Source organism: Sapajus apella, unplaced genomic scaffold (assembly GCF_009761245.1).
Source record: "Sapajus apella isolate SASKATOON/1434 unplaced genomic scaffold, GSC_monkey_1.0 scaffold57, whole genome shotgun sequence".
Taxonomy (NCBI): domain Eukaryota; kingdom Metazoa; phylum Chordata; class Mammalia; order Primates; family Cebidae; genus Sapajus; species Sapajus apella.
In genome coordinates this window covers 11,331,806-11,345,322 of record NW_022436997.1, presented here as the reverse complement: position 1 = coordinate 11,345,322, position 13,517 = coordinate 11,331,806, and the positions used below count along the sequence as shown (strand labels likewise).

Here is a 13,517-nt window from a genome sequence, read left to right as displayed (position 1 = left end):
TGATCCAGCTTCTCCCTGCCACTGTCACCACATTTATCTTTTTGGCTTCACCTACTACCCCTCACGTTCATTCTGCTCTAGCCATACTTGCCTCTTTGCTTTCTTGAACAAATGAGGCATTGCTCCCTCATCAAGTTGCTTTGCAATTGCTGTTTCCATGCCTGGAACATTCTCCAGTCTCATGGCTTGCTTCATTATACTATCTTTTCTCCAGTGTCACTTTCTCAATGAAACCTTCCCTGGCCAACCTATCTAAATTGCAGTAACTTTCCTTCTTGACATTTTGTATCCCTTTCCTGATTTATTTTCTCCTTAACTACTTGCCATCATATGACATACAATATGCTCTTTTTAAAAAACTGTTTCTCATTTACTGCTGGTTTTCCACTGCCATGTAGTTTTTCACACAAAGCAACAGATATAAATCCCAGAACAGTGCCTGACCCAGAGTAGGCATTTAAATGTATTGATAAAAGCTGGTAAAATGGTTTGTTCAATTTTGAAAGACATCTCTTGGAAAACTCCATCTTGGGAGATGTGATTAATCAGAGGTGCCAGGTAACATAGAACATCGCTACATTTCCTGCCATAGACAAGAGCCCACAGGGTGAGGCTGCTCTGATCTGCGTTCATTCAGGTCTTAAGTCCACAGGTCTGAGAATGAAACAAAGAGCCAGAGAACCATGGAGTGGGATGGAGGTCATTGGAAGGGCTCCAAGGGTTGCATACACGGGATGCTTGAGGGGCATGCCCCAAGAACAATGGTAGGAGATGGGTACGGCACTTAGTAGTATAACCCCTAGTCTTAAGTTGCAGGTTAATGAGTCTAGAGGAAGAAAGAAAAGAATAGCCAAAGAGGCAATTGTGTAAAAAGCTGTTCATCCAGACATTCCCAACATCAATATTCAGTTACGATTGAAATGTAAAGTGTATGTGTGTGGTATGTGTTATAGGGAGAGTAGAGTAACAAATGGCAAAAGTTGACAGAGGCCAGATCATGGAAGGCCATGCTAATTTTATTAACTTATATAGTGCATAAAGTCTAAAATTTAAAATTACAAAGGTTTTCTACAAATCAATAAGAAAATACAAATAACCTATATTAATTAGAACAGAAACCCAATTCAATTATCTTAAACAAGAAAGGGACTTTATTGGCTCACAAAACTTTAAAGTCCGGAGGTAGGGCAGGCTTTAGGCACAGCTGGATCTAGGGCCTCCAGAAAAACGACATCGGAACTTAGTTCTCTTTCCATTTCTGTTAGCATCCAAGTTTCTCCCCAGACAGACTCTCTCCATATGGCACAAATTCAGGCTTACATCGTCCTTGGTTCCTGGGATCACCATAAAGCCTTCTTTCCAGTAGTTCCAGCAGAAGTTCTGTTGAGGGCTCTCCTTAGCCTGGCTTAAGTTATATACCCATTCTTTAATCACTGTGGCTAGGAAGCTATGGGACTCAGGAGGCCAGGCCTGGTCATGTGCTCACCTAAACCACAGGGAATGGGTTCCCCACAAATAAATAAGGGTTGTGTTACCAGAAGATGGAGAAAGAGATGCTGAACAAAAAAGATATCCACACATAACCCAATAAAAAGCAGGTAAAAGATACAAACAATCCACAGTAAAACTATAAATGGCCAATAATCATGAAAAGAACCCCAGTCTCACCATTTTTGGTAACAGGGAAATGCAAAATAAGAAGGGATTCTTTTTTCTTTTTAGCCCAACGGATAAAAACTATCAAGTGGAGGTATGGTTATATGAGGAAATGAATACTTTCCATACAGTTGGTGAATATACAGTTATGAAGGCCTTTGGGAAGACTAAAGGTAGATAGGGAACAAACTCTTTGACCCAACAATCCATCTTACTGGACTCCAGCCTAAAGAAATATTCACACACATGCACAAAGACATCTGAATAGGATGTTTACTTTGGCAATGTAATAGTGAGAGGAAAAAAAAAATTAAGGGAATAAATAATGGCATTTTCATAATATTCAATCCTATTCAACCGTTAAAGAAATTTAAAGACCTGTTATCTGTTTTTGAAACCAAAATTTTAAAAAGCAAGCTATGGAATATGAGATCCTATTTATGTAAAAAGTGTTTTTGTGTGTCTATATATTTGTATGGAAAGGTGACTAGAGGATGTATGTTAAACTGTAAGTGGAATGTGTCGGCAGCAATGGAGAAAAGGGTCTCTCTATTCAAAGTTTTGTTATGTTTTATACAATGAGAGGATAGTCATTAGACTTTCATAATTAAAAAAGAAAAATGGGCAAAAGCAATTCATAATAGGAAATGCAAATGGCCAAGAAACATGAAAAGATGTTCCTCCTCATTAACATTCAAAGAAAAGAAAGAAATTTAGCCTCTCAGATTGGCAAAAATTTTTAAGGATTCAGCGTTGGCAGGACAGTAGGCAAACAGGCACTCTTACTAATGATGGAGTTGTAAATTGATAAAATCTTTTTGGTAGTATTTCTCAAAATTGCAAATGTGCATTCTGATCCAATAAATTTCTAGTTACTCATCCTACAGAAATACCCACACAAGTAGCAAAATACATGTACAGGAATGTTAACTATACCTTTGTAAGAACCTAATTATCAAGCCATGGGGGAATTAAAGGATATTTATGCAACAGAAATAGCATATAGTTATGAAAAAAGAATGTCTTCATCAATGTAGGGGGAGAGGAGGCATGTCTCAGTGTAGTGCATGTGAAATGGGGTTATTCCTACTTTATATGGTAGCTGAGAATTAAGAGTTAATCCATGATAATGCATGTAAAACAGTGCCTGCACAGCAACCACAGGTGTCAGCTATTAACACATTTTTGATTAAATAAGTATATGCCTAAATCTGGAAGAACAACAAACCAAATTATTATGAGTTCTGGGTAACACTGTGAAAGGAAATATCCTTTTTTAATTTTACATTTCTGTACTGTAAAAAATTCAAACCAGCAATGTTTAATAGCTTTCACATTTGTTAACCATAAACACACATTTATAAAGGTTTACTAGTCACCACCCATGGCATGGTGCTTATGTCCCTGGAGTCTACCAAACCAGCCAGATCTGAGTTTTATCTCTAATCAGTGACAGGCAAGCCACATGATCTCTGAATCTTGCTTTCCTAGTCTACAAATGTAACTGAGACAGGTATAGTGTCTAATCCAATGCCTGGCATGCAGATTATTTCAATACATGTAACCCTCCCTTCAATTTCCATGAATATGAGACATATTGCTAAAGATCAAGTACCAGCTGGGTATGACCATAGGGAGCTTAACCTCCAAGAAAGGCAGAAGAAAAAAACCAGCAAATACTCAGTGGCTACTGGGCAGATATCAGCAGTCTGCATGACCTAAAATGACTGCTCATTTGCAAAACCAAACAGATGTTCTGGCTATGCCACTGCTTGGCACTTGCCACATCACCACATCAGAAACTAGGCACTCCCCCAAATTTCTATGACTATCTGTGTGGGTGTAAATGAATGTGTGGATGGAATTTTAAAATTACTACATAGTTATTTAAAATCGATTTGTCTAGTGGGGACTAAGCCTAACAAGAGATAGAAAGTACATATCTTATTTCCTCCTCTTATGTGCCACCATCCAGTTTTTGTTTTTTGTTTTTGGTCCAGTCCCTTTTCCCACAGAGCTTTACCTTAGCCTCAGAATCCTTTCTGAACAATGTACAGATATTAGAGTTGACAAGACAAAAACAGTATGTGCCAACCCTAATACTACTTTTTCTACACTCACATTACCAAGTGTCTTTGGTATTTATGACGAATCTATCACAGGGAAGCTTCCTTGTATATACGATCTTAAAAAGCATGACATAACAGCCATTGAGAAGTTACTCCCTTCTTACCTACTCTGATACAAGAATTCTGTCATCCCAGCTGTCTTCCAAATATGCCACCTCAAAACCTACTTGGAAAGAAGACAGTTATAAATAAATAAATCAACTCATCATTTATCTTAGAGCAGAGGAGTTTATAGCTTTATTGGACATTGACTTGTTTCCCCTCAGCCACAAAAAGACCCAAACAAAAGTCCCTACATTTTCTTATATAACTTAAAATACATTATATCATTACTACATATTTATACTTCAATAAATCTTAATCTATAAAGCACATTTCTTATAATTGTTATCAGAAAACCTATAAACAAGCTCCATTCTGCCTCATTTCTCCACCAGCTGGCCTTGCATTTATTACTATGCTTTTTAATAGGCTCATGCAAAATCTCACCTTCCGTTTTTAAACTTGATCCTAGCACCAGATATAACCAAAATCTCTGAACTAGGAAGTATTTGTATTCACATGGGCCATTTTCCACACAATGATGCCCATTATAGAAAAGCCTTCTCTCATATTCTATATTTTAACTTCCAGAGTTTTCCACTGAACAGTAGAACCACAGTACTTGGGATTCTCAGCCAAGGAGTATATAATCCTACTACTACAATGTATTACTTTAATACATTTTAAAAAATGTGTTAAGACTGAAAATTAAAAAAAATAATTCAATTCTGATAGGATAGTTAATAAACTAGTTGTTAATAGTCTAGTTGTTTATGTTTTTAAATAGAACAGTCCATTCAACTTAACATGTACGTACAACCTCAATGCTATTAGAGATTGATTAGTTCTTTAAAATGATTTACAAACTACCAAATTGTGATCCAGTATTGTGGACTCACCTCTGAAGAACACTGGAGAGTTGGCTAGCTCTTTGAGCCAAGTTCTCTTCCCCCTCCAAATACAACACCCTGGTAAGAGAACTACAGTTCTGGGAACCTTACAGGTGACCTCCCCTGGGGAATGCTCAGACAAGGGGAAGAGGCTAACTTACATAAAACAGCTTTGTACCAAACCCCTATGATTTACAGTGGAAGAAATACCTACCTATTTATGGTAGAAGTACAGTACCTAGCACAGTGCCTTGTCGGTAGAAAATGTTTAATAAATGCATGGCTGCTTTTTTAGCCTGGTGTTCAACCCTTTTGTACCAAAGGAATAAAAAATAGATAACCTGATACTTGTCCACCTGTTAGGGAATTTTCTGTCCTTAACAAAGATGAAGGCAAAATAATGATGAATTCAATCTTCATCTCTTTTTCTAAAAGCCATGACAGACCATCACCCTTATGTTTACATTTGCCCTTTAACCCTGCCATCCACTACAAAATTTTCCCCAGTGCTATAATTTCTATCTTCATTATTTTAAAATTGTTTAGACTGTATACTTTTTAATAATATATGGAAAAACATTATTTTCATTAGTAAGATAACTCCGAATTATAGAGGATGAGTAGCTTTTGAATTTTCCTGCAGGCAGAATACATTTAGATAAATTCTTGATACACTTCAATTCTAAGATCAAAGTATTTGTATATCTTCCCCAATCTAGATGTCCCATTCGCTTTTTGAGGTTTTATTACCAACACTTCTTATCTGAGATCTTATGGCTCATTTTGAGGCGTTTAGCCACTTTATCCTCTGTTTTCTCAAATGCATATTCAAATTAGGTAAAAGCAAACAAGGGTAAATTTTTTTAAAAGATGATTTAAAATAGTTTTCAGACTTTGTAATTCCTATATTGCCTTTTAATATATAAGGTAATATATCCTTATAAAGAACATTTCAATGATCAATGCAGAAATAATGTTATTTGTCTTAAAGGAAACTTTCAAGAAAGGGACAAAGAATCAAGTAGTTCATTATTTGGAAAAGTAATAGAGACTATAAACATCACATGGAAAATTTAGGCATTAAGACCTGAATTAAGTTTAAAATTTCAGTTTCTAGGCAGGTACGACACCATTTCTTTCAAGATAAAATCATAATGGTGAGTGAAGATTTTTACATTTCCCAGTGGATTTTCTGACAGTCAATTAGGAAAAAACTATTCTTTATCATTTCATATTTTAAATTTTGTCTTCATTTCTGAAGAAAAAGACCTGAGTGCTGATTCTTTTTTTTTCAATTCCTTAAACTTTCACAACATTCAGAAGTTTTTCTGCATTGTGTCTTCTCTGATGTCTAAAAAGGTTTGAGCTTTGACTATATGATTTCCCACACTGAATGCATTCATAAGGTTTCTCCCCAGTATGGATTCTCTGATGATTAATAAGCCCCGAATTCTGGCTAAAGGCTTTCCCACATTCAAGACATTTGTAAGGTTTTTCTCCAGTGTGGACTCTCTGGTGTTGCACAAGAATGGAACTTCGGCTGAATGCTTTCCCACACTCAACACATCCATAAGGTTTCTCCCCACTGTGAATTCTTTGATGAAGAATAAGGGCTGAGCCCTGACTGAAGTGTTTTCCACATTCATCGCATATATGTTGTTTCTTTCGAGAGGGATTTCTCTTTCTTTCAAACCTGCCCTTGGGGAAACAGGTTTCTCCATATTTAAAAATTTGAGGAACACCCATATTGAGAGTGCCAGGTACTTCACGGGATTCTACTGCTGAAGGAAGCTCCTGCTTTGGAGCTAGTGCTCCATTTTCAGTCCTACCATCATCATCTGAAATAAACAGAAAATGTAAATATCACTCATTATCTATTCAGGGAAAAAGGAACCTAAAAAAATTTTTTTTAGTGAACTAAAATAGCTTGCACACATCTATAAACCACTCTGAAACTGGTGTTAAGGCCTACTCTCAAAAGAGAAAAAAATGAAATTCCTCTGAAATAACAGTATAACATCATGATATAAGAGATTCTATCTGAATAAAACATAGTCAAGTGGTTTATATATAGTAGTCAGAAAACAAAGGGCAGAAAGACAGTAGATTATAAGATGTTAGGGAGACAAAGTAATGTGGCTAGGTATGGATAAAACTTTGTACAAATAAAAATCAAATAAAATTGGCCATTAGAAAATCATTATAATGTTCTTTTGCTTTGAGAAAATGAGAAATCACATCAAAATATGAAGATGTACATTAAAAAAATATGCCAGAAAGTGGCTATTTCTGAAATGAGTAAGACAAGTCAAGTCACAGTCAATATCAGATTAAAAGCAGAACACAGGAGTCTTGACAAGAAGGGCCAATGATAAGCTGGGGGCAGCCTATGTTTACTAAAGATATGACATAAAAATTCAATGTGCCCCTAATAAATGAAAGTTTTCCAATAAAAGAAGCTTGCCCTGTGTGGTATTTCTCATGGTACTTAGAAAAACGGTTATTTCTAAGCCTCGGTGAAATGTGTCCAATGAAAGAAAAGCCTGAATTACAAACATATGGTACCATCACTCCCATTCAGGCAGAGAGAACACAAGTGTAATTTAAGACTTTTCTGAAACTTCATGCCTTAAGGAGTTAAGATACAGTTCATACAGGGTTAGCAACTGCTTTCAGCAAAGAGGAAAAGAGTAAATAATTAATAAAAAGATAAAGTCAGGAGATAAGGCTAAGAGAGAGAGAATGAAAGATTAGAGGGGGTTAGTGAGGCTTGGAGACTTGAAAAACAGAGGAGTGAGTGTGAAGATTAAGTGGAGACAAACAGCACAGAGGAAACAGAAATTCCCAAGTGTGGAAGAGGCTTATGGGTGAAAAGTCATTTTAAAATTCAAATGATGAGAAGTTGAAAATATCAGCCCCATATAGCAAGGATGACGCTTCTCAAACTTTATTGCACAGAATGGCCCATGAAACATGTAAAACTGCAGATTTTCAGCAGACTTAAGCCAAATCCCCAAAGCTCTGATTGGCTGGCACTGTCCCCTCAGATGCGAAGAAAACCTGCTCAGACCTCATTCAGTGGCAAAGTCAAACAAAATTTCATTTTCGTTCACATAAACATAAGAAAGCAATCCAGCAGTTTTAGGAATATACTGGGCTATATCAAAGAATACACATAAGTATATGGTGTTAATTGCCAACATATTGGGAAAGACTAGTCTCAGTGAATTAATACAACTATGAGCTTTTAAAAAAGCTTTTCTGCATTTAGAGCATATTATAGCCAAGGAGACTTTCTTTTTTTTTTGCATAAATACTTAGACAAAGGAAAAAAATTACTCCAAATATCATTTCTACAAAAGCAGCTTCTTAGAAGAAAATGACTCTAGGTAGGAGCTGAAGAAAATCAGAAATAGTTAAATATTTAGAAAGACTTCAGTGATGCACAACAAAGAGATCAGAAGGGGCTTCAGTAAGCTTACTGTACCAATAGAATTAGGCAGGAGACTGAAAGTAAAAGGATGGAAAACAGATGACAAGTAATACTGAATGCAAAATAGAGGGACTTGGTCTGTGGGTGGGTGCTAGCTCAAAGTAAGGCAAATGCTAGCCTGACATGGGCAAGTCTTTTTAGGAAGGAGACTGAAAGGGAAGAAAAGGTTGAAGATGTTAATGTCTAGGAATAAAAGGTCTGAGGCCAGCAAAATTAACTTAATGAGAAATAAATCAAGATCTTGTATCAGGTTGAGAGTGATCTGATTCCCCCACATACCCACCAGTGAGAGCAAGCAAAGTTCTGAACAAAAGGCCTACACTCTATTTCACCCTCTAGCCCACACAGAGTTCTGGTCCTCACCACAGTGCCTTAAGGAATGGAGCTCCCAGGATGCCCACTTGAGCTGGTTCTCCACAGCATCAAGCTCAGAACTTGGTAATCCCTGAGCTTCTTCTTGAGATACCATGTCTTCTACTAGCACTTCCCGTTTCCGTCGACGGAGAGAAACCTGGAAACAGAAAGATTTGATTCACAGAAAGAATTTTAATGAGAATCAGAACTAAAAACATGTAAGAGAAACCCCATAAAACATATATTGCAGAGGCCTAAATGGCAAAGAAGCACAGATAACAGGGAGTGGTAGGGGAATGGGGGAGAAGGCATAAACATAATTCTAACTTAGTTGAGTGGAATTAATTCAGCAGCTTTCCCTACTGCGTTGCCAGTGCTTCTCACCCAGGAAATGACAGAAGCAAGCTCACCGGTTGTCCAGGGTCATCAAGTTCACTCTCCAAATCTTCCAGCACTGTCACTGCCTCCTCTCCATTCTCTGGATGATGATCTCGAACCCAAGTCTGTAGCTCTTTGGGTAGGATGGCAACAAACTGCTCCAGCACTACCAGCTCCAAGATTTGTTCTTTTGTGTGTGTCTCTGGCCTGAGCCATAGACGGCAAAGTTCTCGGAGCTGGCTCACAGCCTCACGGGGCCCAGGTGAATCCTGATATCCAAACTGCCTGAATCGCTGTCGGAAAATCTCTGGGTCAGGGAGATGGTTCCAGGGGATACTTGATCCCTCTTCACCATCAGGATCCTCCTCCAACTTCACTCTCAGAATTTTTTCCTCTTCATCTGGAGTTGGGATGATAAGTATTGAATCTTCTTCCACTGACTGTGCAGACATTCTGATTTATAATACTTCAAGAAAGGACAACTGAGGCAGAATATAAGCCTCAGGGCAATACCCCGTTTTCTTCACGGTACTCCTGAGGTACAAGAAATATAAAATATAAATGAGCAAAAAATATCCTAAGAATTTGGACTTACACTGATAAAAGAAGTAAAAGATACTTGTTCTTTGACTGAATTACAAACTTCAACCAATAACCTACACCAAGAGTTGGCAAACTACAGCTTCATGGCCAAATCTAGCCTGCCGCCCATTTCTGTACAACACTTGCATAAAGAACAATTTTCACATTTTTAAATGACTGTGGTCTTCACCACAGTGCCTTAGAGAATGGAGCTCCTTAAAATTAAATGAATACCTAATGATATGTTAGGAAATAAAGCTCCCCAAAATCAAATGAATACCTCATGACATGTGGAAATGATATGAAATTAACATGACTGTTTCCATAAATATTTGTATTTATTCATACTTCACACTACAATAGCAGAGTTGAGTAGTTTCAACAGACTAGATGGCCTAAAAACACCTAACACAGCCATGTACTACATAATGACATTGGGGTCAATGAAGGACCACATAGATGACAGTGGTCCCGTAAGATTATAATGGAGCTGAAAAATTCAAGATTCACCTAGTGACACTGTAGCTGTTTTAGGGTCAATGCATTACTGACATGTTTGTGGTGATGCTTGTGTAAACAAACCTGCTGTTTTGCCAGTTTAGCACATACAGTTATATATAGTACATAAAACTTGGTAACTAAGCAGACAAGAATGATGAGAAAAAAAAAAGGTAACAATAACAAACAACTATATTACTGGTTTATGTATTTACTATACTATACTTTTTTATACTATACTATTTTAGAGTGTCCTCCTCCTACTTATTAAAAAAAAAAGTTAACTGCAAAATGGCTTCAGGCAGGTCCTTCAGGAGGTATAATAGAAGGCACTGTTATCATGGAGATGACAGCTCCATACATGTTATTGTTCCTGAAAGTCTTCCAGTGGGACAAGATGTGGAGGTAGAAAACAATGTTATTGATAATCCAGAACCTGTGTAAGCCTAGGTATGTGTTTGTCTTAGCTTTTAACAAAAAAGTTCCAAAAGCAAAAAAAAAAAAAAAAAAAAAACTGGCCAGGTGCAGTGGCTCATGCCTGTAATCCCAGCACTTTAGGAGGCTAAGGCAGGAAGATCACTAAAGTCCAGGAGTTCCAGGCTCCAGTGAGCTATGACTGCACCACTGCATTCCAGCCTGGGCAACAGAGACACTGTCTCTAAAAATTAAATTTAAAAATAGCAAAAAGCTTACAGAATAAGGATGTAAATATATTTGTACAGCTGTACAATGTGTTTGTATTTTAAGCAAAGTATTATTACAAAAGAGTAAAAAAGTTAAAAAAAAAAACGTAAAAGTTGGCTGGATGTGGTGGCTCACACCTGTAATCCCAGCACTTTGGAGGCCAAGGCAGGCAGATCACGCGGTCAAGGGTTCGAGACCAGCCTTACCAACATGGTGAAACCCCGTCTCTACTAAAAATACAATAATTAGCTGGGCATGGTGCTGCACACCTGTAATCCCAGCTACTCAGGAGGCTGAGGCAGAACTGCTTGAACCTGAGAAGCAGAGGTTGCGTTAGGCCGAGATCAGGCCACTGCACTCCAGCCTGAGTGATGGAGCAAGACTCCAACTCAAAAAAAAAAAAAAAAAAAAAAAAAAGGAAAAGTTTACAAGTGAAAAAGTTCCAGTAAGCTAAGGTTAATTATTGAAGAAAAAAATGTTTTCTTAATAAATGTAGTGTAGCCTAAATGTTCAGTGTTTATACAGTCTATTGGAGTGTACAATAATGTCCTAGGCCTCCAAATTCACCACTCACTCACTGACTTCTCAGAGCAACTTCCAATCCAGCAAGCTCCATTCATAGTAAGTGCCCTGTACAGGCATATGTTTTTTTTAAAAAACCTTTTATACTATATTTTATTCTCTCCTTTCTATGTTTTGATACACAAATACTTAGCATTGTGTTACAATTCTCTACAGCATTCAGTACAGTAACATACTGTTCAAGTTTGTAGCCTAGGCTCAACAAGCTATACCAGATAGCCTAAATGTGTACTAGGCTACACCATCTAGGTTTGTGTAAGTACATTCTATGATGTTCACACAAGGATGAAATAGCCTAACGTATTTCTCAGACTGTAGCATTATCGGTAAGTTATTCATGACCTTATTTACTATATGAACCCTTAAAGAAAAAGTTTGCCAATCATGACCTACTAAGACAACAAACCCAATAATCAGAAGAATCCAATTAAGAACCAGACTACTTCAGTGCTTTCGAAATGTGCCTGACCATGGAACCCATTATTTGCAATTCAGGACTGGTGTTTCCTGACACACACAGGTCAACTCAAAAGGAAGATTCGCTTTATTATTACGTGCTTAAAAAAATTTTCTTTACAAAATGTTTTTTAAAAACTTAAATATTTTTAAGGTGTTTAAGAACTCCTTGGACTTAAAATATATGTGAAAAAATGTTCACTTGCTAAGTAACAGATCACATAATATTGAAAAGATCATATGTGAAAAACGTAACATAATTTTGAAAAATTATCTTGCACATAATATGTAAATATTGTCTTCCATCGCACCATAAGTACATTTATATTTATAATGATAGGCATTAATCGCAGAAAATTCTATTAAGAAAAGGCACTCACATAAGCACCTTAACTTCTTGCAGTGGTCCAGTGTCTTGTCCTTACACTGGATGACTCACTCCCCAGCTTCCACCTTCAGGAAAACTGTACGCTGTTCCTGGACCTTTATTATTTGCACTATCATGCCCGAGCTGTTGTTCACGTCACATACTAGCAACAAGCAATTCAGCCTACTCTATTTATTTATACTCAGGGCTCAGAATCTGAACAATAACAACTTAAAAAAATTTATTGTAACTCGCAAGCAAGATGAAGACTGAATCAGAGAAGCCCTTATCAGACAAATAATATATACTGGTTTAATTAAATATTCTGGAGTGTGGTGGCCTTATAAATAAGGTCTAGCCAACACTCATTCGTTTCTATTCCAAGACCTGCTTATCAATGGTTCAAGTATTTCTACACAAATTTCTCTTCCTCTTACATTGTAGCGCATACTACTTGTCCACGGTACCGACAACGTTTGGGGAGGGTACCTGGTCCCAGGTGATCGCCCACCTCACTGCTGCATTGACCCCTGTGTAGCCCGACCCAGGCCCAACGTCCTCTAGCCCCCCTTCCCAGCACTCAGGACAGCGGATTTCAGATGACCAAAAGGCCACCCTGTGACAACAGCGTCGGAAGCATAGTACTTCCGCCCGCGGCCGACTGGACTACAGATCCCAGCAGCCCCGCGCAAGTCCCGCCCCACTCCCGCCTCCTCCCAACACGACTCCCAGAACCCTCCGCGATACGCCAGGGCCTCGAAATAGAACAAAACCGGCCAGTGGGGGAGGGGGAAGGTGAGGGTCTCGGAGGACACAGAGGGTCAGAGGACTCTCCGCAGATGCCGAAGACCCAAGCAGGCCTCCCGCTCCCGCCTACCTCTCCCCGCCCCATAACTGCTAGGCGCGGAGGCCGCGGCCTGTTCCTCGCGCCTCTCGGGAAGCTGAGGAAGGTCCGGGGCAGGCTTCCCCACCGGCTCCTGCTAAGACGGCCGCATACCCTAGCCCAGTGTCCCCCTCCCACTTATAACGTCCCCGCACACCGGCGCAAACCTCCGGCTCAGGAACCGCAGCAGCTTCGCTGTCCACAGCAGACGCAGAAACGCCGCTAAGAAGCCTTTTCCCAGAAGCCCCCGGCGCGGGCTGCTTCCGGTCTGCGGTCCCGAGGAGGCGGGGAGAGGTGAAGCCCACGTTGCCATGGAGAAGCGCCCCGGGCGGGGGAGGGGCGGCCCACGACAATGACCGCATTGAGGCTGCGCTTGGCCTCGCGCCTCTCGAACAGTCTAGCGTCATCGGGACCATTTAAAAGAAAAGAAAAAAAGAGAGAACTCTGCCATTAAGATAGTCCTTACGGTTTCGCAAGCCCTTTCACACGCATTATCTTGTGGATCCTCTCAGTAATCCCCTGC

At 38.9% G+C, this 13,517-nt stretch overlaps 1 protein-coding gene across 2 annotated transcripts; it reads right to left on the bottom strand.

Annotated features, from left to right (window-relative positions):
• Positions 1-995: 995 nt before the first annotated feature.
• Positions 996-13,273, bottom strand: ZNF24 (zinc finger protein 24). Of its 2 annotated transcripts, none has more exons than XM_032245322.1 (4): positions 13,162-13,273; positions 8,975-9,476; positions 8,574-8,721; positions 996-6,555 (listed from the first exon to the last, which is right to left on the bottom strand). In XM_032245322.1, exons 2-4 carry the CDS (start codon positions 9,392-9,394, stop codon positions 6,017-6,019), a joined length of 1,107 nt encoding a protein of 368 aa, XP_032101213.1. In that variant the 5' UTR covers positions 9,395-9,476; positions 13,162-13,273; the 3' UTR covers positions 996-6,016. The 2 variants fall into 2 exon arrangements, with proteins under 2 accessions (XP_032101213.1, XP_032101214.1); XM_032245323.1 differs by having other exon boundaries at positions 13,152-13,245.
• Between the last annotated feature and the right edge of the window lie 244 nt (positions 13,274-13,517).

Coding starts and splice junctions, on each gene's coding strand:
- ZNF24 (XM_032245322.1), bottom strand. CDS start 9,394: ATGTCTGCACAGTCAGTGGAAGAAGATTCAATACTTATCATCCCAACT. Junction 8,722..8,974: donor TTGATGACCCTGGACAACCG/GTGAGCTTGCTT, acceptor TTCTGTTTCCAG/GTTTCTCTCCGTCGACGGAA. Junction 6,556..8,573: donor CCATTCCTTAAGGCACTGTG/GTGAGGACCAGA, acceptor TGTTTATTTCAG/ATGATGATGGTAGGACTGAA.